General features: G+C 41.2%; 1 protein-coding gene across 3 annotated transcripts in view; it reads right to left on the bottom strand.

Moving 5' to 3' along the window:
* The window catches only part of ATF6 (activating transcription factor 6), a 79,799-nt gene extending 53,452 nt beyond the window's left edge, over positions 1-26,347 (bottom strand). For all 3 annotated transcript variants that reach the window (XM_034063879.1, XM_034063880.1, XM_034063881.1), the window contains exons 1-10: positions 26,238-26,347; positions 26,078-26,154; positions 24,315-24,402; positions 23,885-23,979; positions 23,250-23,379; positions 22,795-23,001; positions 19,933-20,153; positions 12,318-12,503; positions 11,804-11,895; positions 82-225 (exon numbers count right to left, since the gene is read on the bottom strand). In XM_034063879.1, the coding sequence (XP_033919770.1) occupies positions 82-225; positions 11,804-11,895; positions 12,318-12,503; positions 19,933-20,153; positions 22,795-23,001; positions 23,250-23,379; positions 23,885-23,979; positions 24,315-24,402; positions 26,078-26,154; positions 26,238-26,307 (1,310 nt within the window). In that variant the 5' untranslated portion in view covers positions 26,308-26,347. The remainder of the gene's footprint in view (positions 1-81; positions 226-11,803; positions 11,896-12,317; positions 12,504-19,932; positions 20,154-22,794; positions 23,002-23,249; positions 23,380-23,884; positions 23,980-24,314; positions 24,403-26,077; positions 26,155-26,237) is intronic.
* Positions 26,348-26,367: the final 20 nt, after the last annotated feature.

The following is a 26,367-nucleotide window of genomic DNA, read 5'->3' as shown; positions in this document are numbered from 1 at the left end:
CTTACCAAATAGTAGAGTGATGAGGTCTGAAAGCACAGTTGTCCTCTACCACTAAAGATATGTTAAAAGTTTTCATCTTACCTATTACTCTTCTCGGGAATGATGTCCCCAGGTATTTTCTGAGCTGTGCTGAACTCCTGCCTAGCTGAGAACTCCAGAAGATTTCTGGTCCTGTGGTTGGAACTCGCAGTGGAATCAACTCCATTGGGATCCTTTTCAAATACACTGGAAGACATAATAACCATAGTAAAACATATCACATATATAAAGGGACTATAAGACACTTTACTGTAAGGTGTTAAATACTCAGGTGGGTAAGTTTCTGGCTGCTGCTATATTACAGGGATAAGCCTCATGCCATAGCTAATATAAAAATGCGAAGTGACATATTACTGTCATTCAAGCCATTAGTAGCAGAAAAGCTATTCTGTTGTCTTTCCCAGTTTTTTTTAAGGATTTTTATGCTCTTGTTTTCATGTTGCTCCATAAGCTTCACTTGATGAAACTGTGATCTGTTTGTATACTAGACCTGCAGGCATAAGAAAATTACTTACATTCAAATAACAGTACCTCTGAACTTTAACTTTCATGAGCCTCAAAGCTCAGCTGACATAGTTTATATGAATACAATATGCAAGAAAAATATAGCTACCAAATTCTGTGCAGCTGCAAGCCTGGAATATTAGGCCAGACAGCTAACAAAACTATACACAAACTTATATATGTTTAATTCTACTTAGATTTAGAAACATTGGCAGGTCCCACAACCTCATCTACATAGTGGCAGCAGGCCATGGTCCCAGATACCCTGTATGTGCTTGCACTGAATGATCTTCCCCTGGGGGATGCTCAGCCAGCCAGCACAAGAACGTCTGTGCTGCTCTCCATGCAAATCAAGGTAGCAGCATTTCCATGCAAGCTGAAAAAATGACCAGGTGACTGCTCTACAAGACTGACTGCATCTTTAGTTCAGAAGGGTGACTGAAATGAAAGATCTTAAAAGCACAAAAGCAAATCTTCAATATATTCTCTCTAGAGACTAGCTTTACTCTTTCATAAACATGGTTGCTTCCTGAAATATGTTCCTTTACAAAATCAAGCCCTAACCTTCTTAGCTGACAACAGCAGAGTATCACCAGCAGCAACACAGAGAAATATAAGCAACAAGACCCCAGCATGCTGATGAGATCTTTGTCATGCATGTTGATCACTGCCTACAGAGTACATTTTAATTCATGCCCCATCTCCCTTGTGTAGCAGAGCATAAACTCTGCAGGGAAAGACCTCATCTGTTACATGGCATCACTTTGCAGCAGGCAATGAATACAAATGGTAATAACAGAGAAAGGCAAGAACTACCACGAAGGTCAGATTAAATACTACACAACTAAGCAGAAGGCACACAGACATAGTTGCTTAGCAATCCCCTTGCTTTTGCCAAGATGGTTGTGCTCCTGTTAGGAGTAACACAGGTTTCCCCTCGAATAACTGTCACATTCTGCAGAACTGCTGGGGCCAGGGCAATCCCAGATCCAGGCTGACATCACTTTGACTGCCCCCTCTCCTTCAGGTTTTCAGACAGGAGCACAGAATCAGGGCAGCAGAAATGCTACAGGCTCTGTTTTCACTTAGTGACAGTGGGCAGAAAGGTACTTATAGTTTCCTTGCTGTATATGTACATTAGCATACAAATGTCTCATTGTTGTTGAACAACATGGAAAGCTGGATGGTTTCTTCACAGAGCAGGCAACACCAGGCTGTCCAATGTTACAGAAACAATGGCTACTATCTATTATATTTTATGAGATCATGTTTTGTCTCTTCCAATGAAAGCATCAGCACAGCTGACAGCATCTCAAGACCAGAACCAGAGCTCAAAACTAAGGCTGACGCTTAAACAAATGCTGTATGTTCCTGCTGGAAGTCACTTACCAGTGAAATGTCCCTGCTCTACCTAATTGGGAGCCATGACAGCTAAAAGTGGATGGAAGCTTACTGACGAAACCAAGAATATCCATCAAAAGATCTGAAAGTTGTAGCTCTCCTGCCAACCATTTCTACACAGCCTGAAGTGTATCAGCCTCCAGTGTGTTGATGAACCTACTGGGTCTGGCATTTCTTCCTATCCTACTTCTCTACTTTCTTGTTCAAAATGACACATCAAACCAGAGAAAATTTCCCTGTAATTATTTAGCTAAAGCTGACAAAAACTTAACCAGCAGAATTATAACAGATCTGAATTTTTCCATAATGACTTTTCCTTAACATTTGCTGTGTTCTGCAAAGGCAATTCTTGTTATTTCGGGTTCCAGCTTGCTGAAGCAACTAGTCTGAGGTGAACTGCTATATTCAATACATTACTATTCCAGTTAACCCTGAACTCTGAATAAAAGGAGAGAAATCCAAACCAAGTCCATCAGGGATAAAGATAAGCACCACTCTGCAATCACAGCTAATCCTCAGTTTTCGTAATTTAGTTGTTACAGCCACTCAAACCCACACACACTTCATTATATTTGCTTTAAATAGAAAGGAAATCATTATTTTTACTCTTCTCATGCTTAAAACACCTTAATCATGCAATCACAATTTAAATTTCACTTTTTGCAGCAGCTAAGTATGAGATGTTTTCAGATTGGATATAAGGAAGAAATTCTTTACTGATAAGAGTGATGAGGCACTAGAATGGGCTGCCCAAGGATGTTGTGAATGCTCCATCCCTGGCAGTGTTCAAGGCCAGGTTGAACAGAGCCTTGGGTGACATGGTTTAGTGTGAGGTGCCCCTGCCCATAGCAAGGGGGTTGGAACTAAATGATCTTAAGGCCTTTTCCAACCCTAACTATTCTATGATTCTATGTTTCAACCTGAGATATATTCAGCAGCAAAAAGACAAAGAAAGAGGTGAACAGATTACATTTTGCCACCCTTACAGGCAAAAACCATGGCTCCCACTTCTGAGAACATGGGCACCAATTTGAGGACAAAATTTATTTTGTAATATTTATTTATTTATTTATTTATTTATTGTATTTATTCCAATGCTCTTTCCTTTACCAGACTGTCATTTTCTACAGAATGTCTCCTTTGAAGCAGGGCCAGCAGCAATTTCTGCCTTAAGCTACACAGGCTACATTTGCCTTCCCTTTCCCATTATTTTTTAGGGCCCTGAGGAGGACCAAAAGCTTCCTTCTCAAATATGTCTTTAAAAAAATAACCAAAAAAAACCCTTCATTGCTCCTTTAGTTTGTGTCAATGACCCAAAACCAAATGAACTTTCATTCTGAATGAGGAAAAGCTCCACAACTTGAAATACTGCCTAATTCCACCTACTAGTTACTTAGGGAGTTTTGCCAGTTTCCCCCCATCTGAACAGATGACATTGTTGTTCTGTGGTATCATTTCTTCCCCTTCCTTACTCCCACAAGAGGTCACTTGTGGAGTTTGTCTGTAAATAGGGCTCCATCTTCAGGTAACAGATAGGAGAGGACATGTAGGTAACAACAGTCTATATCTTCTGACTTCTTATTCTCAAAGACCTTTCCTTGCCAAGTGAGTACATGAGGGTATGACACAGGGTATCAGATATATTACTCCGTTGACATCTCAAATTGACAAGGGGGAAAACCATGACTTTAGACCAAGAGAACCCTTAAGCAGGATGGACCCCTCCTGCAGAGGTGCATCTGGAAACACCTGCCCACCTGAGGCATACTGAGTTTTACAAGTGCTAGGCAGAACAGTTGCAATACAAGCTGGAACAGAAAGCATCTACAGAGCAGATCCTAACACAGTTACACTAAAGATTAAGTCAATATTGAGCATTTAAAAACATCAGGTAGAAGAGACTTCAGAAACAGCGACAAAGAAAGGTAGATGATCCCATTTTCCCATGGAGGGAAAAAAATCTTCAGAAGAACAGTATTTTCACCTAAGAGATCAACAGCTGCTTAGAAGAAGTTTTTATACGACAGATAGCAAAAGTATGGACAATATTTTCATTCTGCTAGGCTACAAGATGAGAATTTGGAAGAGAAAGAACATTTTGGTGTATCTGTCCCGAACAAGTCCTACTATTTGCAGGAACTGGAGTTGCTGTCCCGCATTAAAAGTCAGGAAAGACTGTAGCTGAGAAACAGCTCTACTTAACAAGATGCCCAGTTAGAAGTTGGAAGCTGTAAGCTTTTCTGTTTGGCCACACTTACACACCTGGGGCACCTACCGAGGCTTTGCAGTGTACATTTGGACATCCCAGATACGGCAAGCATTAAGGGTTTTCACAGAGCGACAAACACCCTGTCCAAGCTGGCTGAGCTATCAGCTTGTTTAAGATGCAAAACTTGATCCACGGAAAAAAGAAAGAACCACTAAATACTTCATGCAGATGTTTGTTCTAAAGTGTAGATAAATTTGATTATAGAAGGGAAAGAAAAGCAACACTCCTGTCATGGTTTCTCCAGGCGTTTAATGGCACCTGATATTTTAGCTGTATTTTTACTTCTTTGGTTTGAATGTCAGTGTGATAAATGTGAAAACAAGTCTTGCCAGGAGCCCAAACTAAATTTTATTTATACTTCTGGCTGAACAAACCCCATGCACTTCAAGTTTTTGAATACTGACATTTAAGTTGTACAGTAATTTGTAGATGAAAGCCAACAGTGATATCATAACAGAGTTTTCTGGGGATAGAACCATTTCTGAATACAAGCTGGGATGTTTCCAATGGGCTAAAAGTTGACATTGCAAGAAGACACCAACTAAGGACCTTGTCCTCATCTTAAGTGATTCCAGACAAGGTTGCCAGCATGCCAAACGCTCTCTGGAAAGTATTTCCGGTTTCTTATTCCCGGAGAGGGCACCATCTGCTGACAGCAAGGCACTACCTTTTCCTGCCAAGCTGCTCCAGACCTACCCTCTGTGAGTGCTCAGCTAGGAAAAGGAACCTGGCATCTCTCCTCTCCTGGGAAGATGAGGAAAGCAATCCACAGAGATTATCCCTCCAGTTTGGATTTTTGTGCTTTTCTTCCTTTAAAAAAGCAATTTATTTATCATAAAGCTGTTGGAAAAGAAAGGAAAAAAGCAAGTACTGGCACCCAGAGCATTTACTTTTGCTTAGAAAACTATATACAGTTATTTGGGAGTGAGTTCGATTTTACTGACAAAGCTTGGGCAGGCCTGATGCAAACTGTCTCAACTGCAATGTTCATTCAGGGCAAAAACTTTCTGCATTTTGCTCCCAGCCCAGCAGATGAACAGTGGAGCAGAGTAAGCTATCAAAGACTGCATCTGGCATTCTGTGCAGGCTCTGCAACAGCAGCAGCAGGACAAGGCAAGTGAGCACATCCAGGCGAGGCACAACTCTGCCAGGATGCACATGTGGCTGTGATCAGTAAAGGAAGGTGGAAGGAATCACTTCCAGCTCCTGCAGTTGTAGTTTGAAGAAAATCAAGGATATTCAATTTTATTCATGTACCAACCCATCAAAAGAGGTTCTGAAAGGTCTGGAACCTTAACCTAAATCAGAATTACTCAACCATTCTTTCCTCTCAATTTCTCTCTCCCCTCTCTCTTTCTTCAAGGAGAAACTACAGCAAAAGACCAAAGGTGTGCTGCAAAAACAGTTTTCCAGCTTTGAGACATCTTCAATAAAAATGTAAACTCAATTCAGCATTAAAACGTATTCTTTCAGTATCACAAACAACAAAGTTTCCCATATTAGAAGAGTTAAGAGCTACATATGTCTTTCAGAGAGAGCTTTTGCTAAAACACTCAGAGGGCTCTGTATTTCCTTGGCATCCAGAAGCAGCTGGCTAACATAGTACTGTTCTATCCCTTGTGCACTCATCTAATAATTTGCTGTTTACATTTCATCAGTTCCTCTTTATTAGTGTGTAAGACATTAGTAGCCCTTTGACTGTCATAATTAATATCTGTATGTATATTTGCATACTTTCAGGTTGCAAATACACAACATTTAAGTCTACTAACCTCTTAAAGATATATGAAAGGCTATCGAGGCTTGCAAAAAGCAGAGAAACAATCCTTTTCTATCCTTTACTGAGTGTAGGAAAGGATTGTATGAACTAACAGTAAGACACGCTATTGTATTGCCCATAATTTGTGAATCTCTATTCTCAGAACGTATTTCAGAGATGCTTAAAGCAATGAAAGTTTAGACAACACTATCCAGCCTACAGCTGAAGGAAATCGGGGGCCATGGTTAAAATGCTTAATGATCACCTGCTGATGAGCTCAAGTGCAAGATGAAGCATTGTCATGATGTGTTTGAAAATACCCCAAATGTCCTCTTGAATTAGGTGTGTGGACAAAGGAGCTAATCTTGTTACCGTAACACAGCAGCCAGTCCTGGGCCGAAGTCTCAGTATGGTCTGGATCTCAGTGCTGTGCTGCCCACACTGCTAATGCTCTTTCAAGGGAACTACAAAATTATTTCTTAAACCTTCTGACATACCACCATCACAGTACCCCTAAGCTCCTGCTTGCCATAAGATGAATCAGATTCTTTAATCAAGGAATTCAGCATTAAGGGTCAAACAATAGAAGACTTGTACAAAATCACTGCTAAATCCATCAAACTCCAAAATAAACCTGCTCTTCCACACACCAGTTCAAGATTGTTCAGCTTGAGTAAGGGCTCTAAACCATACTGACACCAACACAGGTATGCTCAATGGGTGGTGCCTTCAGCAGCTCAAATCACCCATGCTCCAAAAGCTCAGCAGGCTACATCAGTACTGATTTAGAAGACTGCAGACTAGATTGGATGCTAATCTGGGTGCTGGTGAAAGACTTATATTTTCTTACTTTATCCTTTAAGACCAGCAGATCATGGTAGCATGCAGCTGAACAATCCTTGAGCAATTTCATCATTTTTAGTAAAAGATGCTTAACCTTAGCACTTTGTGATTTTTATTCTAATATTTGTGCTACCAATCTAAGAAATGAATCACACACAGTCTTGCAGGAGTCAAAAAAGCACTGCTTCTTCATTTGTTGCAGTCTACAACAACAGTACACAAAGCCCACTTCTCAGCTACCCAGGCTGGTGTCTTTATTTGTAGATTGTTCAGCAGATGCAAATTTTTAATAGACCACTCAGTTTCCAAAGTAAAAGAAAACCTATCAGGATACTCTAGAGAGGAGCTGCAAGGAAGTCTCTACAGAAAAGCTAGCAATTCTAGTACAGCTGCTGTAGGTCAGCAGGACACAAGAGATTTTGAAGCAGCAGCTTAAGAATTTTTGGTTACATCATCAAGTCTGTTTTCTAGTTTGAAAGGGTTTCCAGCCATACAGAGGTGGCCAACTTGTAGAAAAAAAAAACAACACTCAAAATTAATTTAAAAAATCATACCACCTTCTCTTTGAAGATCTGCCTTTCCTCTCTACAACTTCATATTTTTCTGTTTTCTGTCCACTAAGTATCTGAAACAGTAGGACACATTCTGGCTGGCTGACATCTTTATAAATGCTTTAAGACTGTTGTTAGATGATGACCACCATGTAAGCTTGAACAGACTGATTAAAGGGGAAAATAACTGAACACTTTTCATAGCCATGAAAGTAACACTAGGACCACTAGCAAGTATGTGGCTTACATGCTTTGCTGCTGCTGCTTCAAGTACCAGAGATGCAGAAAAGTTACGCTTTGCATCTTCTGTGATCACTCTCCTTGCCTACTGTTTACACGTTAGGTTAGTTCCCTGAAAATACTTTACTACCACATATAGGACTTGCATTAAAAAAACCCCAAACACCCAAGAAAATTCATATTCAAATGGGAAAAAGGAAAAGAAACAAAAGGAAAAGAAACAAAAGGAAAATATTCCCAAAATAAATACATGGATTGTTTAGACTAGGACATGTTCTTAAGTTTCATTTGTTTCAGCACTGTTTGTGCTTGTTTAATCCATTTTCAGGTCTGGTTACTACCCAGGCACAGTCCAACACAAATGTGGAAATTAAACAAGAAAGAAAAAAAAAAGCATCTAGGAACTGTAATAGTTAGAAAATTTTCAGTTTGCGTGTTGAAAGCACTTAGAAATAAATAAATAAATGTACAGTTAATTGGATGTTTTTTAATACTACAAGTCAGCAATCTCAGGGGTACCACAACAGCTGAGAATGCAGCTGTGCTGACACACACTGGGTCTCACAGAAGGTAAGTCTGAAGGCAGGAGATGCTGCCTCCCAGATACCTGCCTCCAGACAGCATGGTTCCAGCTCCCAGCCCAGCTGCATGCTGAGGTTTGTGTTCACTGCCTTTTGTGCAAATACTGTGGGTTCTAATTTCTGTTCTATACCCCATGATATGCAAGACTGGAGCAAGGGGGTGACCTCTGCAAGGAACTGAATCAAAATGTTTTTAGCTTTTTCCTTTCATACACCTCACCAATCATTCTTAAATAATAATAAAAGGAAGCTTTTAAAGATGTTAAATCCAAATTCAAATAATTCACAAAGATTAGAGAATAGTTTGTGGACACACAGATGGGAAATTCCTTGGCACCTTTCTCCTTGTATAAAGCAAACAGATAAAATAGAAACTTAAACTAATGGAATTCCTGCTAAATTATTTTGGCTTTTCATAATTGAAAATTTCAGTTTTCTATACAAAATATCAACACACCCAGAAGAGTTTAGCACACAGGACAACATAATAAAGAGTTACCATTAATTTCATACAAGCCACTTTCACAACCAGAAAGTATTCAATTCATATTCATATTCCATTTATATTTCATTCAATCTACATTCCTTTCTCAGAGATAACATGGCACCATGTCTAACACTGCAAAATGTTCTTAAAAGCTTGTTGGCAATTAAACAGATGAGACTGGACTCTCCCTCCAATATTCTGAAACAGGTTTCTTAGGTCAATACACCAGCTTCCTTACCAGACTTTCAGCCCCATTCCCATAGTCACAAGTTCAATATTACAGGTTATCCACACACATAGCGTATTTGTCAGCATGAAAAAATGTGTCAGCAGAAATAGTTTTATCTGCTGTAGTTGTGTGCCAAGGGCTGCCACATCCTGAACTGCTTCCCATAACCTTAAAAAAGCAGAATAGCACAGCCTCAGTCCTCCATGAAATATTACAAACATCTCTCCACTTACATACACAGTCAGCAAGGCTTAAGACTAATGAACAAAATTATGTGTGAACCAGTGTTACTGCAATACACATCAAGGTAGAACAAAACATAGAACTAGCTACACAGCCAGCAATCCAGATGATTTTTTTCTTGTGGCATGCCAAGTGCTCCTCTACTGAAGTACTGAAGGCCACAGAGGGGTTTGCAGGACTCTCCATCCCTCAGCTTCACATCCCCATCCCAGAACAACACAGTCACTTTCCCTGCCTTCTGTGGTTTGAAGGAAATAAGCAAGTAAAGAGAAAACTCATGTATCTGCTCTTTCATATCACCTCTAGCCTTCAAAGAATCCTTTCATTTCTAATTAAGAATCAGAGAATCATCTCACAATACGGCCAGCTAAGGGAATTTCAAAGTCTGCTGCAGAATTTAGGGTGTGAATTTGCCATGATTTTGGTTTTTTTTGGATGTTATGCTCTCTCTGCAATGGTTAACTGGTTTTAAATAATAAAATATTCACTGCTAATATATTTTAATCAAAACATCCTATGCTTGAATGCTATCACACCTCCCTCCACACAGGTATGCAAGAGAAATTATTTCCTACATAGAAGAAATGGCAACACTGTCACAAAGTTTCAAATCATATTTATCTCCAGTTGACCACTGCATAGAAATTAGGTATTCCACAGTTAGCTGACTTGGGGGAGAAAGTACTTTTGCTGAACTGTAAGTTAGCATGGAAATTATAAAAAAAAAAAAAATTACTTATTTCTGTAAGAAGTTGCAGGGACTGAAAAACATCACGTACTGTAAGCTTCTGTTGTTAAAGTCTAAGCAGAACAAGAATTATGGCTATCACATTCATGGAGCTACCATTCAGTGACACCTCTACAAAAGGATGTAAATGCATATGAGAGTGAAATCTTAAGTAATGTTTTTCATATCCCATATTCTGGGCCATCCAAAGGGTATTGCACAACCAAGATTCACAGCACCTTGATACAGTCTGGTCTTTCAACTGAGTGTAAGCACTTACTCTGCTAAGGAAAAAAAAAGGCAAATCTGAAATTGCATTTCTCTTCACTCTCTAAAACCAGTACTGATGCAGACCACCTAGTTCAGGCACAGCAATTACACTGGCATGCTCAGCTACTACACCAGCCTGGAACAGCCAGACATCCAAGAATTTTCTTGCTTTATCTACTCTATTAAACACCAAATACATCAAGAAACTAACCCTGTCACATTTCTATAGTCACAAACTGTTCCAAAGATATGAACACAGTCCTTTCAGTCTAACAAGACAGCAGTTTCTTGCCATCAAGCTCAAAATCTTACTAATTCCTGGGGGTACTGAAGCTGACACAGGAGCTCTGGAGCACTGTGGTAAAATAATTCCACCACCTTCTCTATGTTTCCAAGCCTCTCAAAACTACAAAAGAGCTTTATACATTCCAACTCTTCACTGTAATGTGGAGGCAACTGAAATTTCTTTCAGCTTCAAAAAGATTAGTGGTTCTTATAGTTCTCATGAAGTGTCCCTCAAGTGAGTGGTAATGACTGCAAACGCAATTGGGATGTACAACTTAATCACTTAGTATCTGGAAGCTGATTTTTCTACCTGATAGCAAAAAATCCCAATACAAAACATGAATGCATTAATAAATAGTCTACCTTAAAAGCATTCACATCAAACTAAAATTATCAGCTGTATTTCACTGCCTGAGGTAAACAGTATGTGCAGTAAGTGCAAATACTTAAAAATTAATTTCAGCATTCTCAATTTTTCTAATATTATTAAAAATCCAAAACCAATATTGCAAAAAATTATTATAGTAATAAATAAAGTCTTCCTCCAGATTTATCCCACCCCATTCCTTTAGACTGACTGGGGTTTTGAGGACAAATGGAGACACTGCTGACTGGCAATATACTGAAATATCCTCCCCTTTTGAAAAAGTGAACAGCTTCCTATAAAAGTTTCTTCTTTATGTTCTAAATCCAGGTTAAATAGACAGATCTGTGCAAGGAGTATCCATCTTTAATCTCCTCTCTTCCATAGATTTCTTTATAAAGAGTCTGGGAAGAAATGCAGTATTTCCTCTCTGTTCTCTGGTTCCTATGCCATTCTGATACAGCTCAAACAAGAGAAGTTTTTGATTACCACTTCAACTAATTAAGGAGAGGGATCAACCTCTTCACCAGATCAAGAAGACAAGTAATACAGGGCTTACACTTTAATGAGGAAGATTGTGCCTAGACACATCTAATGGTCACAATTGCAAAGCACTGGAAAAAGAGTGGGATTTCCTGCACTGGGAGCTAGAAGCAGCTTAAGCTCATAGCTATTGGGAGTAGGATAGGTATAAACAAGCAGATGGGCTCTCAAAGTGTAGAATCCTCAGGCATAAATGGAGCAGACAAGCTGCTGTACACTGCATTGATTGACAAAATGCTGAGCCAGAAGAAATTAAAAGTACAAGATCTAGCTCTTTTTGCCAGAAGGATTCCAAAAGAGGAACCATTATACAGATGAGTCTTCCTCTGTGCAAGAGGAGAGTAAAGGACAGAAGCCAGGTTTTAAGCTCAAGGCTTTAAAACATAACACTTGCCTGTATTAAAGATTCAAGCAAAAATCACCAGACAGCAAACTTGCTATGTAAAGAGTAATTCCCAGGCAGCTCACCTCAATGGACCATAATTCAACATTATGAAAGCCAGTATAGCCATCACACACAGGGTCCTTCTCTTTGGAGATGATACTTTGAGTTTCTCATTCTAGATGAGAAAAAATAGAGAAGACATGCAATGAAAAAGGGGCACAAGCATGCAAACATATGTCAAAAGCTAAATACAGCAAAGTATGCTTGCTTTTTAGATTGATATTTGCCTAATTGTGTATGAATACACACCAGAACAACTTAAAAATAAAACTCTCTTGTTTGTACATTATACTCAACTTCCAGCCAGTCTACCTGTTCACTGAAATCTTCTGAAGAACCATGAAATAATGAATTAAAAGTCAACTAGATAGTGTGAGAGCTGTTCTGACCTGGAGTTGGTGAAAGTCCTGCTTGGAGTGGGAGGCTGGGCTAGAAATCCCCAAAGGTCTTCCAATCAACACTTCCATAATTCTTTTTACATGCAACTTCCATTAGAGCAACTTTCTATAAAGTCAGACCTTCACCACAGTCTCTTACCTCTGATACTATTTCATCCAGCTGCCTCTTCAGTGTGCTGTTTTCTTTCTTGAGTTTCTCGTTCTCCAACAAGGCTGCCTCCAGCCTCGCCTCCAGCCCCAACATGTATTCTTTCTTTTTTTTCCGTGACTGAAAGGCTGCCTCACGGTTTTTGATCATGCGCTGCTGCCGTCTCAAGACATTGACCTGGACAGAAAATACAGAAGCCTGGTAATGATCCACAAGTGCCTCTATTTCATGCATAATGTTTGCTCCTCTGCTTTGGCAAAAGTCTGCATAGATAGCTTTCTGCCCTCTGCTTTAAATGAGCTGAAATGTTCAGCACAGAAGCAACTAGGAATCACAGTACATCTCCAAAAGTTACAGTTCATAGAAAAAAACATGAAAAAACATGAAAAAACAGGTCCTACACTATCTGTTTTCTCCTGCATTTTTAAACACCTCTGTGTGGAGGACACAAAATGTATATTCAAGCAGCTGATCAAACAGGACAGAAAAATATGTATCTTCAGGTCTGCAAGGTAGCAAGAATGTCTTTCACATTCACTTTACCATTCATGAGTTTATAGGCTATATGAAGAAGTGAAAGATTTGTTGTAAAACCTTACTTCAAACAGTATTAACCACATTCAGATTGTCATCTGTCTTCAGTCTTCACAAACTCAGGCACTTTACAAATAAACTGCTACTTCACAGAATCACCTAGGTGGGACAAGACCTTTAAGACCATTGGTCCAACCATCACCCCAGGACTGCCAAGCCCACCACTAAGCCATGTCACTAAGGCCAAACTGATCTCCCCTCAAGAGCTCCCCTTATGGCTGCCCCGCATGACCTCCACGCAGCCGCTCCTCATCTGTGGCCCACACTGTGTAGGTACAGCTGCCACCCCTACTCCTCATGGCCACCCCTCACACCCCATGGCTGCCCCTTCTCTCCCATCATCATCTTCCCTCACATCTTATGGTTGCCTTTGCTGCCCCCTCACAAATGCCACTCACCCTTTCTGCCACCCCTCTTCTCCCCTCACAATCTCCCCTCATGGCCACCATTCCTTTCCCCTTACTATCTCCCCTCATGGCCACCCTTCCTCTTCCCTCATGGTCTCTCCTCATGGCTGCCCCGTGACTCTTCTCATGATCTCCCCCTATGGCCACCCTTCCTCCCACCTATCTCCCTCACAATCTCCCCTCATGGCCGCCCTTCCCTCACAATCTCCCCTCATGAGTGCCCCTTGTCTCCCCTCATGATCTCCCTCACAGCCTCCCCTCATGGCCACCCTTCCTCTCCCCTCATGATCTTCCCTCATGGCTGCCCTTTGTCTCTCACAGTTCTGAGCAAAATCTAACTTCCATTGCAAAACAAGCTGCATTTCTGGCACTAGGTGGTAGGAAGGTCTTTCACACTCCACGGATATTGGCACACACTTTGGGAAAGTTAAGAAACAGCTGAAAGTACAAACTATTTCAACTTTACATTGGCTGGCTTCTTAGCTTACCAGAACTGACATCTTCTACTATGTGTCTTAAATGCAGGGATACAAAACCTATGCAGTGTTTTCTCTGTTCTCATGAAAGATGTGGGTTTTCCTGTCTCTAACTCAACGGAACATAACTCAACTAATGAGTTTTATTTCATGTGAAAATTACCCAATATCATGGCTTGGCTTCGCGAACGAAGATTTGGGAAGGGTTTTACCCACGCTTACTACAAGCGCACTGATGACTAAAAAGGCCAATGTGGGACAGGCAAATCAGGTTGCAAAAAGAACAACAAAAGGTCTCCTTGGGTGGTATAGGAGGGGCACGATTCTTTCTATGCTGTCTTTTCTCCTCGAGACTAGTTCTGCGTGTGCTCGCAAAGGAGACAACAGCATTATGTAAGGTGTTATGGAGGCCAAGGTGGACCACTGATGGTAGTCAATATGGCCAAGGCTAAGGTATTGTTTCAGGGAGTCCTTGTATCTCTTCTTTGGGGCACTTCTCTTGCAGCAACCGGTGGCAAGCTCACCATAAAACACAATCTTAGGGAGGCAATGATCCTAATCCTAGAGATGTGCCCTGCCCAGTGCAGCTGTGATTTCAGCACTATGGCCTCAATACTGGTGACCCGTGCCTGATCAAGGACAGTAACGTTTGACACATGGTCAGTCCAATGGATACTTAGAATTGTATGGAGGCAGCACTGATGAAAGCATTCGAAGAGTTGCAGATGATGGCAGTAGATAACCCATGATTCAGACCCATATAGAAGAGTAGACAGTACAATGGCTCTATAGACACTAATATTTGTATGTTTCTTCAGGTGTTTATTGCACCAGACTCTTTTATGGAGTTTTCTGAAGGCTCTATAGGCCTTTGCTATTGTTGTTTATCTCTGTCAATTGTGGCATCTGAGGAAATAATGCTTCTCAGATAGCTGAACTGCTGAACTGACTTAAGCTCTGACTCGCCAATGGTAATGTGAGGATGATGATAATCTTCTTGTGGTGCAAGTTGGTAGAGAGATACTGTCTTCCTCAAGCTGACTTCCAGCCCAAAAAGCTGCCTTGGCAAAGCAAGATGTTAAACGCTGCAGAGCTGCTTCTGTGTGTGCAACAAGGGCAGCATCATCAGCAACAAGCAGTTCACGGACAAAATGATTTAAGGTCTTAGTGTGGGCCTTCAGTCACCTTAGATTGAATAGGCTCCCATCAGTAAGATATCAAATATAAATGCCATTTCGTTCGTTGAGGTCTGCCATGAATAAAGTTTGTGAGAGAATGCAACCTTGTTTCACACCACTGGTTATTGGGAAGGGTTCAGAGAGTGCATTGCCCTATCTGACATGGCCTTGCTGATGCTCATGTAACAGAATAATCATTTTTAAGAACTTGAGGGGAACAACCTAATTGTTCCAAGATCAGCCACACGCCTTTTTTACTCACAGTGTCAAAAGCTTTGGTGAGGTCAAGGAAAGTTACATAGAGCCCCTTATTCTGTTCTCTACACTTCTCTTGCAGTTGTCGGAGAACAAATACCGTGTCTGTGTTACTTCTATTAGATCTGAAACCACACTGACTTTCAGGTAGAAGTTATTCTGTGATAGCAGGTACTAATCTGTTCAATAGTATTGCAAGAATTTTTCCAGCACTGGAGAGCAATGTTGTACCTCGGTAACTTGAGCAGTCTGACTTCACACCTTTTTTCTTATAGAGAGTGATGATTGCATTCCAAAAAACTGATGGTAATTTACCTTGTTCCAAACAGCACACAACTAGCTCGTGAAATTTAGCATGAAGTGCTTGGCCTCCGTGCTCCCAGATTTCGGGTGGGATTCTGTTGACCCCAGCTGCCTTGCCAGTTTTCACCTGCTGTATAGCCTTGAGTCTCTCCCATGGTAGGGGCTATATCCATTTTTCACTGGATGTTGTAAAAAGTGATGGATTCTTTTGTCTTGGACTACATGGTTAGCACTAAAGAGTGTTTGAAAAATGTTCAGACCAACGATTCAGGATGGAGATTTTATCTGTAAGAAGCGTTTGGCCAACTGCACTAAGTAAAGGGCTTTGAACCTGGTATGTGGGTCCATACACTGCTTTCAGAGCCTCATAGAATCCTCTGTGGTCACCCAAATCCGCACATAATTGAGTCTTTTCTGCTAGGCTGAGCCACCACTTGTTCTGGATGTGTCAAAGTTTCTGCTGGAGTTTACAACATGCAAGATGAAAGGCTGCTTTTCTTACGTGGCAAAGTGGCTGAGCAAGGTTTGCTTGATGGGCAGATCTCTTCTTTGTCAGCAATTCCTGGACCTCCTGATTGTTATCGTCAAACCAGTCTTTGTTTTTCTTTAAGGAGAACCCAAAGGATTCTAAGGAGGACTGCAGGATGCCATTTTTAATATGGTGCCAAAGTGCGTCAGGAGAAGAATCTATAAGTTGGTCTTCAAGCCTAGTTTGAAGGTTAGCCTGAAAGCTGTCCCTCACTGCAGCTATTTGAAGATTATTAACATTGAGCCTCCTCCTCGGAATGCCGCCCCTCTTAGGTTTGAGCTTGAAGTGGAAGTTTGCAATGCACAAGGCAGTGGTCTGTTTGACATTCTGCACTAGGCACCACTCGGGTGTGACAGACATCATGAACATCTCTCTGGCGCACTAAGACATAATCAATAAGGTGCTAATGTTTAGATCGAGGATGTATCCAGGTTGTCTTCCAGCTGTCTTTCTGCTGGAAAATAGTGTTGGTGATGGTAAGTTGCTGCTCTGCATAAAACTCTACAAGAGGTGACCATTATCATTGCAGCTACCAATACTGTGCTTGCCTAGTACTCCTTTCCAAGCTTCAAAATTCTTATCTACTCAGGCTTTGAAGTCACCAAGGATTATGATCTTATTATCTATAGGAACCTTTTGAGTGAGGTGACACAGATCGGAGTAGAATTTGTCTTTTTCTGCAGTCAGCTTGCAGAGTTGGAGCATATATGCTGAAAAGAACACCACGTTGCTTATTGTGTAGTGGAAGACGGAAGGAGATAATACGATCGGAATGACCTGTTGGCAAATTTTCAAGTTTAGAGACGATGGAATTTTTAATCATGAAGCCAACTCCAGAAAGATGACTTTCAGTTTTGGATTTGCCTGACCAGTAAGTGTATAGCCAGCACCATGTTCTTTAAGGCTACCTTCCTCAAGAAGCTGAACTTCACTGAGAGCAGCAATATCGATGTTGAGTCGTGACAGTTTGTGGGCTATTAGTGCAGAATGGCACTCAGGAAGCCCACTGTTCGCTGTATCAAGCATGGTTCTGATGTTCCAACATGTGAGTGTCAATCTGGAAGCACCTTTGGAGGCAGGTGTATGCCTTTGTATCTTTGTCTTTAATCGACTGCAACAGAAGATGCCCGTTGGCCATGGCTAGCCAACCAGGTGGAGGGGGAGATGAGCTTTGTTTAGGCGACCTTTTCTAGGCCTCTCTCCATATGGAGCAAGCAGTGCTCTCCTTGAGAAAAAGGCTGCTTGGTCATTCAGGATGCTGCCAAACAAGACTGTCATCTCTTGGGTCAGTCTCAAGCGACCATGTCCTGAACCACCTGCATGCAGGGTTGGGTCTGTGACTTCCAGTGCACCTTATCACCTGCCGTTTCGTCCCTTGTCTGTTGCTACAGGGCTTTGCAAGTGTGAGTAAACACTTTGGGCCTGCACAGTGGATTTTTTAGGTGAGGCACAGCATGCACAGAACTGGCCCCACCCTTTACACCTGAGGTTTATCTTCCAGGGCTAGCAAGCTCGGATGGTTACAGCAAAGTACCTTGTACCAAAGTACTTTGCTGTCACCCGATGTACTGCAACAGAAAACAGGATTCTTTAATAGAAATCCACACCTATGTTGAAGTAATTTCCTATAATCCAATTTTTACCACATTTTCAGTATCTTTTTATCACCAGAACTGGGGGACAGAATTAAATCCTTCCTCCATGAGTGAGATCCATGAGTGGAAACATGACAGAAAGGCCCTATAATGACAGAGATAAACTGAATTCCCTCACACACCTACTGTTTATACCCTCATTATCACTCAATCACAATAGAAAGGCAGTCTGCTTTTTCAGTTAAGTGCCTCTTTCCTTCTACAGGAAGCATGGCTTGCTTAGGCAGCTTTTTATTTTTTTTTCCCAGTTTCTTAGTGAAAAGCTCTTAACCAGTTTCTTAGTGAAGAGTGACCCCACTGAAAGCCTGGCAATTCCCCACAGCTGGCAAGCTGCATAAACGTGTACCATCAGGATATGCAACACACAGGGCCTCACAGCTTGCTATCAGCCAATCTCAGCCTAATCCACTGGAAGGGCTGAGTGTTAAGATACCAGATCCCTCCTAAGCCCAAAAGAAAGTCCTGCAGTGTTTCTTCTTATCCTGCAATATCTGCTTAGATTAGCAAACAAAACCACATGTTATAGAGCTCAAATGACAGCTACATCTGTGCAGCTCTGACAGACACACATGGCATCTAAGACAGTCACAAGATGTTTTAACCCTGCTGGCACCATCTGTATCCCAAAACATTTGTTCCTTATCAAAGTGCTATTTGTCAGTATGTGCCAAAGAGCAGTCACAACTGTTCGTTCTGTTTCAATAAACACAGGTAAGATGTGCAGCATTTAGGCTAATACTAAGTCTGAAAACGGCCTCCCTAAAACAGCTTCATGATACATTACCATCACTCAAAACAAACAGCTATTCAGTATCCCAGCTACCCATTTTACTGCTGTCACAGATGTCTATATGAAGTGTGATGACAAGAAGGGGGTTTTGTCAATTAAACCTTATACCTCAGACAGTGGCAGGGTGCCATGCTAGTCTTGATAATGGGAGTCACAAACCTAATGACTATTGATGGGTCTCTAGTTTGGCTTTGCATGGCAGGCGATTATCATTTAAAACCGCAGCACTCTTACCTGGTCCATCTACTGATGGACACTTCTTAGTTTCTTGCAAATTCAAGATTAGGTTTCCATTGCAGTCTGGCTACTGAATTACTTGTAGCAAATATTTTTTCACTCAAAAATGCAGCACACAAACACGAATAGTGAAGAAAAATTAACATCCAAGCATTAATGGCAATTCTCAGACACCAGGAAACCATAGAACCACATCCCTCCAAAGAAGCCAGAAAGCACATGCCTTTGAGAAATCTAATAAGCAGGTGACTATACTGCAAAATTTCATGTGAATGGGCACCAGCATTTTCTCCCTTACAGAGAGATGTGTTAGGACCCTCAACTCATGACAACTGTGCTTGGATTACCACACTGAGGAACCCTGAGAACTTAAAAGCCTTAAAGAAGCTTCAGTACTTTCCACAACCATGCCTTCTTTTGGACAACAAAATCCAAACAAACCAGCTCCATATCTCTGTGGACTAAGTCAAGTTTAACACCCAGCTTGCTAGCTAGTTAAGACATCAAAGTTGAAGGGTGAAAAAAAGCCCATATATCTCAAAAGCTGTTTCTGTTTACATCTATTGCTTACTGTGAGCTACTGTGGAAAAACTTACCTGCACAGTGACTATTGAAATATTACCCTTTTTCTACTCAGTTCAGGATATGATCAAAAGGCAGCCTGAACAAATTAGGATCATATGAAACTCAATACCTGAATTTTCTTAAAACTGTGAGTAAACTCTGGGAAGGGGATGGAAAAAGAATCAAAGCTACTGCTGACATTCCCAATTCATCTACTTCCAAAAAAGTTGTTTTATTATATGCATTAGAAAATTAGTTTAGCACTAATCAAAAAACAGATACATCAAATCTTCCTCTATGTAAGAGAGCTCCAGTCACTGAGAGCTTGTTGAGAAAACAAGTGAAGGAAAAAATGTATCAGCACTGCCTCCTGCTACAATGCTTGCATACCTTATCTGCAACTCCAGACCGGCCAGCAAATATCAAATGATTCCTTCCCATCCTTTGCCAAGCTGCTGAACTCCCTGTTTACCGTTAGAAATATTAACAAGCCCAACCATAGCTAAGTCTTCCTAAGACTCTAAAGTGACCTGGTTTTCCCATTATATCCCACATGCAGGTAACTGAAAACTGCTTCCGAGCTTTGGTTATTAGCTATCTCATCCAGTCAGAACTTACATCCAGCCCCATTGTTGGTGTGGTGCTTTGAAGCAAGGGCTTTGTCACTGTTACTTTGCCAGTTGTTGAGCCATTTCCAGCAGCTGAAGGCAATGCATTCACAGTATGTTTGTGAAGTGGTGTGGTCCCTCCGGTGACAGCAATGACTGGCTGGGAGGCAGGAAGCACCCCAGAAGCTTGGAGCTGTACAACAGTGGGCTGGGGAAGCACCACAGATTGACCTAGAACACAAGAACAAACAGGAGTGCTCAGCATATGAAATGGATTTGTATGTGAATAATTTGTAGGGGAATACTTTATATATATATACATATAAAATATGAGTATAAAATATATGATAGATGAGTAGAAAGCTTTGCTTCCTCTCCTGCCCTGCACAAGTTCAATTCTATCATGTTAGTATATTCCACAGGCTAGGAGAAAAACAAAACAAAACAAACAAACAACACCACCACCCCACCCCCCAAAAAAAAAAACAAAACTAAAAAAAAAACCCCAAACACAACCCCCCATATCCATCCAAAACAAACCCCCCCCCAAAAAACCCAAAACCCACCAAAAGCTCAAACGTTTGTAGGGCTCTTTATCCATCCTGTAAACCAAAACCACGTATTAAGGAGATAAAAAAAAAAAAAATCAGGCTCTCTCCCAAAAGCTCTTCAAAGTTAATAAAACATGACACATGCAAGAAACATTACTCATTTCAGTATTGCTAACACTTGATGCACTTTGAGCCACTTTTTCAAAGAATTTAGTCAGCTTACCTCAATCCTCCTTCTCCCTTTTGTTTATCCTTAACTTATTGCTGTATTGAATTGAAACCTTAGTACACAGAAGTAAGTGTACATACTTACAAAGCAATTCAGAAATGGCATGGAGAAAGAAGATGAACAAGAACAAACAATGGAAGTTACACTTTCAAAAGACAAGTTACAGCCCCAATTCACACCAAGACAAGACTAATTTTTTAAAAATTGTCTTATGTAAGAAATTTTATACACAAACTGAACAGAGCTTAAAGAAAAGCAAGCGGAAAAAAATACGTAATTTTAAGAGTTTGAAATAGAATTAGAAATTCAATTCCAGAAAATTTCAGTCCAACAACTACATTTAACTCAAGCAGGTGCTTGAGTAGTATTTTGTTATCTGACAACACATGGACATGTCTCTAATCCTTTGAAACAGGATGACCTCGCCAGCTTTCAGAAACAGTACGTTCCAGCTGAGCATTCCAACCAAAATGCATAATGTATTACAGCATTTACCCAGCTTTCTGGAAGGTGACAAATGAAGTAATTCGCCTAGCACCAAGATCTTTTACATATGAGGTGTAGGATAAGATCTCTTTTTTTTTTTTTTGCAGAGATAATCTCAAAGACATCCTAAGTCAGTACCACCCTATTAAGAACATCAAATAGCGAATTTTAGATTTCAACATTCTTTTTTAGGCACAAAGTATGTAATGCTCTAAGATCATGCCTTCTTCTTTCAGCTTTTACAAAAGTGACTATAAAAATACCATTCCACATGCTCCTTTGAAGATAATGGCATATTTCAAACTCGTAGCTCCAACCTTACGGTTTTTGTTATGGAAGCAGCACAACAGAACTTTTAAACACAGGAGCAGTTAAAGTAAATAGATATCATGGAAATACTTTCCCAAAAGTATCTCCTCTATAGTGCCTCACAGAAACTATGCTCCTGAGTTTTCTTCAGGAAAAAGGAGAAGCTAGTCTTTGCAGTACTATACTTATGTCCAAGAAATCCATATCCCCAACATTCCTTATTCTAGACAGTATTTTATCAGCTGGAACATCAGAAGGAATAAGAATTAGGTCATCATGACTATGTTGACCTGTGTTTTAAGCAGTCTAACAATCTTAGGCATGCTGTAACAAAATGTCTGCTGCTACAGCTTTGGCTTAACTCCTGCTTGATGAGCAATTAGTAATGAAGACAAATTTTTCACTATTTCACTAATTTCTAGATACAGGCTCTTAGGTATTTGTCTCCTTTCCATTTCGCGCCTCAGTGCCTGTATGTCAACCACAAGCCATCAGCTGGTGAAAACGAGCAACTGCATTTAACTATTTCAGCAACGCAACTGCCTTAGCTGAAGAGTAGAATAGTGCTTTAGATTCAGAAATGAGGCTCAAGCTACTTCAAAAATCTGTTACAGGGCAACAGGAGGAATGAAGAATTATCAGTGGACAGGAAATCACTTGCTTCTTGCTTCTTGTTAACATCAGCTTGCAGCTATAAACAACTCTTCTAATCTCTGACATGATTCTCAACTTTTAGCAGATTTCAAAACATCCTAGATAATGCTGTTTGGCGAGATAAAAAGCCATAAACTCATGTTCCTACCATTCTGTGGCAAAATTTCATGTGTGTAAAAAAAAAAAATTATCACACCTCCCCAACTTACAAGTTTTATTCAAGCCATCCTGATTCTGATAGATCTTCCTTTGATTACAACAGGATAGCACTGCAATCACCTTCTGCACCACTCGCCATCACAAGCAGAGAAAAGGGCCTATAGGGATCTTTCCAAATCAGCAGTTTTATCTCCACACGTACCAGTGCTCAGCATAGCCTGTTTTGCTATACTGTCTTCCATTCCACATAACGCCCACGTGAATGCTGTTTCTCATTGGACTATGTGAAATCCATCTTCTCTATGGACTCATCTTGGACTATGAAGAAGGCCATCTTCTCAGTTGAAGCTTTTTCAGCAAAGCATGTTAGGAGCCCTCTGTTTTACTCCTATCCCTCCTATTTCACCTGCCAAACTTAACCATTCTAACAACCATCCCAAACACAGTTAATGCCCCAAGACCAGACTCAAGACAATTCACCTACCTTTAGGAGGTGCTGGCTGGACATTAACAACTGGCTGATGTTTTGGCAGTGACACAAGTGTGGGAAGAGTCTGAATAATGATGGTTTTAGCTGGGATGCCAACATTAGCCTGAGCTTCAGGTACAGCAGGCAAAAGGGGTTTGGGTTGTATCAAAGGCCTGGACACTGTCTGAGTACACCTCTTCAGGGTCCTTGCAGAGTTATTTGCTAGGAAAGAAAAAGGGTCAGAGTTGGACCAGAAGATACATAGAACTCAAGCAGTAATAACATGACTTTTGGTATGTTCTTTTTTTTTTACATATCTATAATATTTCTTAAAACCAGACATATATGGTCATAAATTCAAGTCACAAATGACAAGATATACAGGATACGTAACAGGTCTGTCAGTTAAAGATTCACATGCATAACAATACACATAATATCTATGGAATAAAAGTAACTTAATCTCATACTAGACCGAGAAGTGATGCTGATAGCAGGCTTCTTCCCTCCATCACCTTCAGGTGATGCAGGGCTTCTGCAACTCTTGCTGTAGAGAGAAAGTGGAGACATCTGGGAGCTACTGCTGAAGTCCACATCATCCTGCAGATAGAAATTGTATGAAATTAATGCTTCAGAAAAATCTGAAAGTGTCTACTAGCAGTTCAGAACATAACTGCCTTTTATAACATCTGTACTGCTGCTGCAGCAAAGAGGAGAAAGCTTTGATCAGAATAAATTTCCAGAACAAGACCTAAGTACTACAGAAAAGCAAACAACTAGCTCTCCTTATCAGCAGAATGATGGGAAGCAAAGGTCAGCAACTGGTAGACTCAGAAGCCTTTAGAAGGCATATTGTTTGGCAACCAGGCCAATAAACACAGCTGAGGAAACAGACCTGAACGTGCTCTTTTTAGAATGGGTCACAACAAGAGAGGAAAAACAAAACATCACTGAAGGAAATTTGCTTTTGCAGAGGTTAGAAAAATAAGCTGTTTCCTCTTATGCCATGAAGTTGCTCAGACAGTTAAATCACTGGGCTTTTTGTCTGTCACAGCTGGTTCTGCATGACTGCTGCTATCTGTGTTACATGGAAGTTTCTGCATACAGGCACATTCTGCACTGGAGAGTCCACAGATGATGGAGAAGGGACTGAACAATTTGAAGTGGCTGGTGATAAGGGTTCTGTCTTGATGCTTGCATCTGCAAGAGGCAAATAAGGAAATTTTACCGTGCAAGTTTTTAGCAATGGGAGATCAGTGAAGAACACACTGCCCTAGATCAGGTATTTAATTCCTGAAGCAAGGCACAGCAGAAAACACAGCAAGATTAAAGATACTAAACAGCTTAGCTTGTAGGGCAGTCCTCACCAGTTGTACCCATCCTACATAAACACAGCATGATTTCTTATCACAGAGATAAATGCTGTAAGGTATCAAATAGTTTCAACAAGTTACCAATATTCTTAAATTGCAATAGCTCACCCTTGTGGGATAGAGGGGAATAGTCACACTTGGCAAAATACAGAGGTTAATTACCTGTAAAAGCATGGCCTGTAATATTCCAAAGGTCTGAGTCCCAAGACATCAAATCCAAATCAAATTGAAAGTTATAGAGATCATTTTCCTGGAATGACAGTTCAGAAAAAGAAAGAATACAAAAAGGCAATACAAACTGAAGCTACCATCCATTATGTTCACATTCTCACAGCTCTGGAAAACAACACAACCATCACTTTAGTTGCCTTAACACACACAGAGATAAAAGCCCTTAAGGAGGCAATTCTCAACTGGAATACACAAGACAAGGCCATCGTAGATACATAAGAAAGAAGAATGTAATTTTAAGACTATCACTAATTATTGTACTGTTATCAGTAACTTGTAAAGCAAAAGTTCCAAGTCTAGTCATTGAATCATCTCTTACATAGCACAAGTTTTAGCCACTTGTTCCCATACTTCCCATCATCTGCATCCAATCACATCTCAACGCACTTCATAAGCAAAAGCATCAGCAACAGCAGGAAAAGCCACAAGGATGTATTTGCTCAGCATCTAATGAACAGCATATATAAGGTCTCCCTATACTTGAATAAACTGATGTCATAAACTTCTAAAGGCAGGGACACCGGTTTCATTTTCCATCAGAAGGTGGTGGGGGAAACACTAAAATCACTTTATACATATTATTTATTGAATGACCTTTAAGACAATGATCAGAAATGCTCCATCAGCATTTCTTCTGCTGATCCATCTGTAAGCCTCAGTTCCCTACTCAAATGTGACATTTTTATGAGCTCTTGCATGAAAAATACAAATATCACATACCCAACTTATACCAATATACAGCAAACATTTTATCTCTAAAAACTCTTCTGCAAATGTACCTTTCCTTACACTCTCAACCTGCCTTGTAAAGGGAGGCTCAGAAGGCGCTGACTGCATGGATATTAGTTTCATGCTAACGTGAAGAGAAAGCTCATCAGGCGCATTTAGAGGAAGAATGACCAAAAGCCATAGCCCAAGCTGTGCAATAAAAGGACATGGGTAACTGAAGCTGACTTGTTGATAGGAAATATCTATCCCTTGTACAGTCAAGCAGTTCTCACATTTTCTCTAGCACCTAGCTTTAGAACCTGTAAGAATGATCTTAGCACCTAAGGTTTATGTTGGATAACCCATGGGTTGTGCTGGAGGTGGGTTAGGACACAGCGAGCAAAGGCAAGGCAGTAGAACACAGAGAGGAGAGAATCCTTGCTCTGGGACAGAAAAAGCAGTAGGTACAATCAGACAGTGAAAAACATGGGGATAAATGCATAAGGTTGCAAACAAAGGTTTTAGGAGAAAACCCTACAATAGACAAGAAAACAAGAAGCTGTCATACAAGCAAGGTGATAAAGCACAGCACTGCTAGATGCAGGTGTAGTGTTTTCATGCTTCTCCATATGTCTCCTTTCACACAACCCAGAAACGTTCTCCCCACTAGCCCTGCCCTCATTACCTTCATTAGGTCAGCGACAATACAGCTCTTCCAGCTCTCTCACAACTCAGCACCTCAAACTTTCACCTTTAAACCTGGCTTTTAGATCTCTAGCATTGACACCGACAGTTTATTAAGGCACTGACAACTCAGCACCTCCACATCTAATGCACGGGTGAACGGCCTGCCCGCCACCTGCAGAGAGCAAGTGTCACCTGCCGACAGGCTCCGTGACACCCGCACCGCTGCTCCTCCGCACCCCGCAGTCCGCAGCCGGCAGTGCGGGTAGCCCGGCCTCCTGACACCCCCGTCCGATACTCACGTCGGGCTCGTCCCTCAGGGCCCGCCGTGGCTCCGCGGGGCCCAGTAGTTCACTCAGCTCCTCGCCCAGCACCGCCTCTGCGGGAGAGACAACAGCCTCAGCGCCGACCCGGCCAGGAACTCCCCACCTCCCGGCCCCCTACCCCGACAGCCGCGCTCACCCCAATCGAGACCGCTCCCCGGAGCCGACAGCAACCCCGCAGGCTCCCACTCGGCCTCAGCCGCCGCCATCGCTTCCGCCTTCCTCCCGAAACACACGTCTGCTTCCGGCAGCGCCGCGCCCCGCCCCTC

This window comes from Melopsittacus undulatus, chromosome 6, assembly GCF_012275295.1.
Source record: "Melopsittacus undulatus isolate bMelUnd1 chromosome 6, bMelUnd1.mat.Z, whole genome shotgun sequence".
NCBI classification, from domain to species: domain Eukaryota; kingdom Metazoa; phylum Chordata; class Aves; order Psittaciformes; family Psittaculidae; genus Melopsittacus; species Melopsittacus undulatus.
This window is presented reverse-complemented; position numbering and strand designations above follow the sequence as displayed.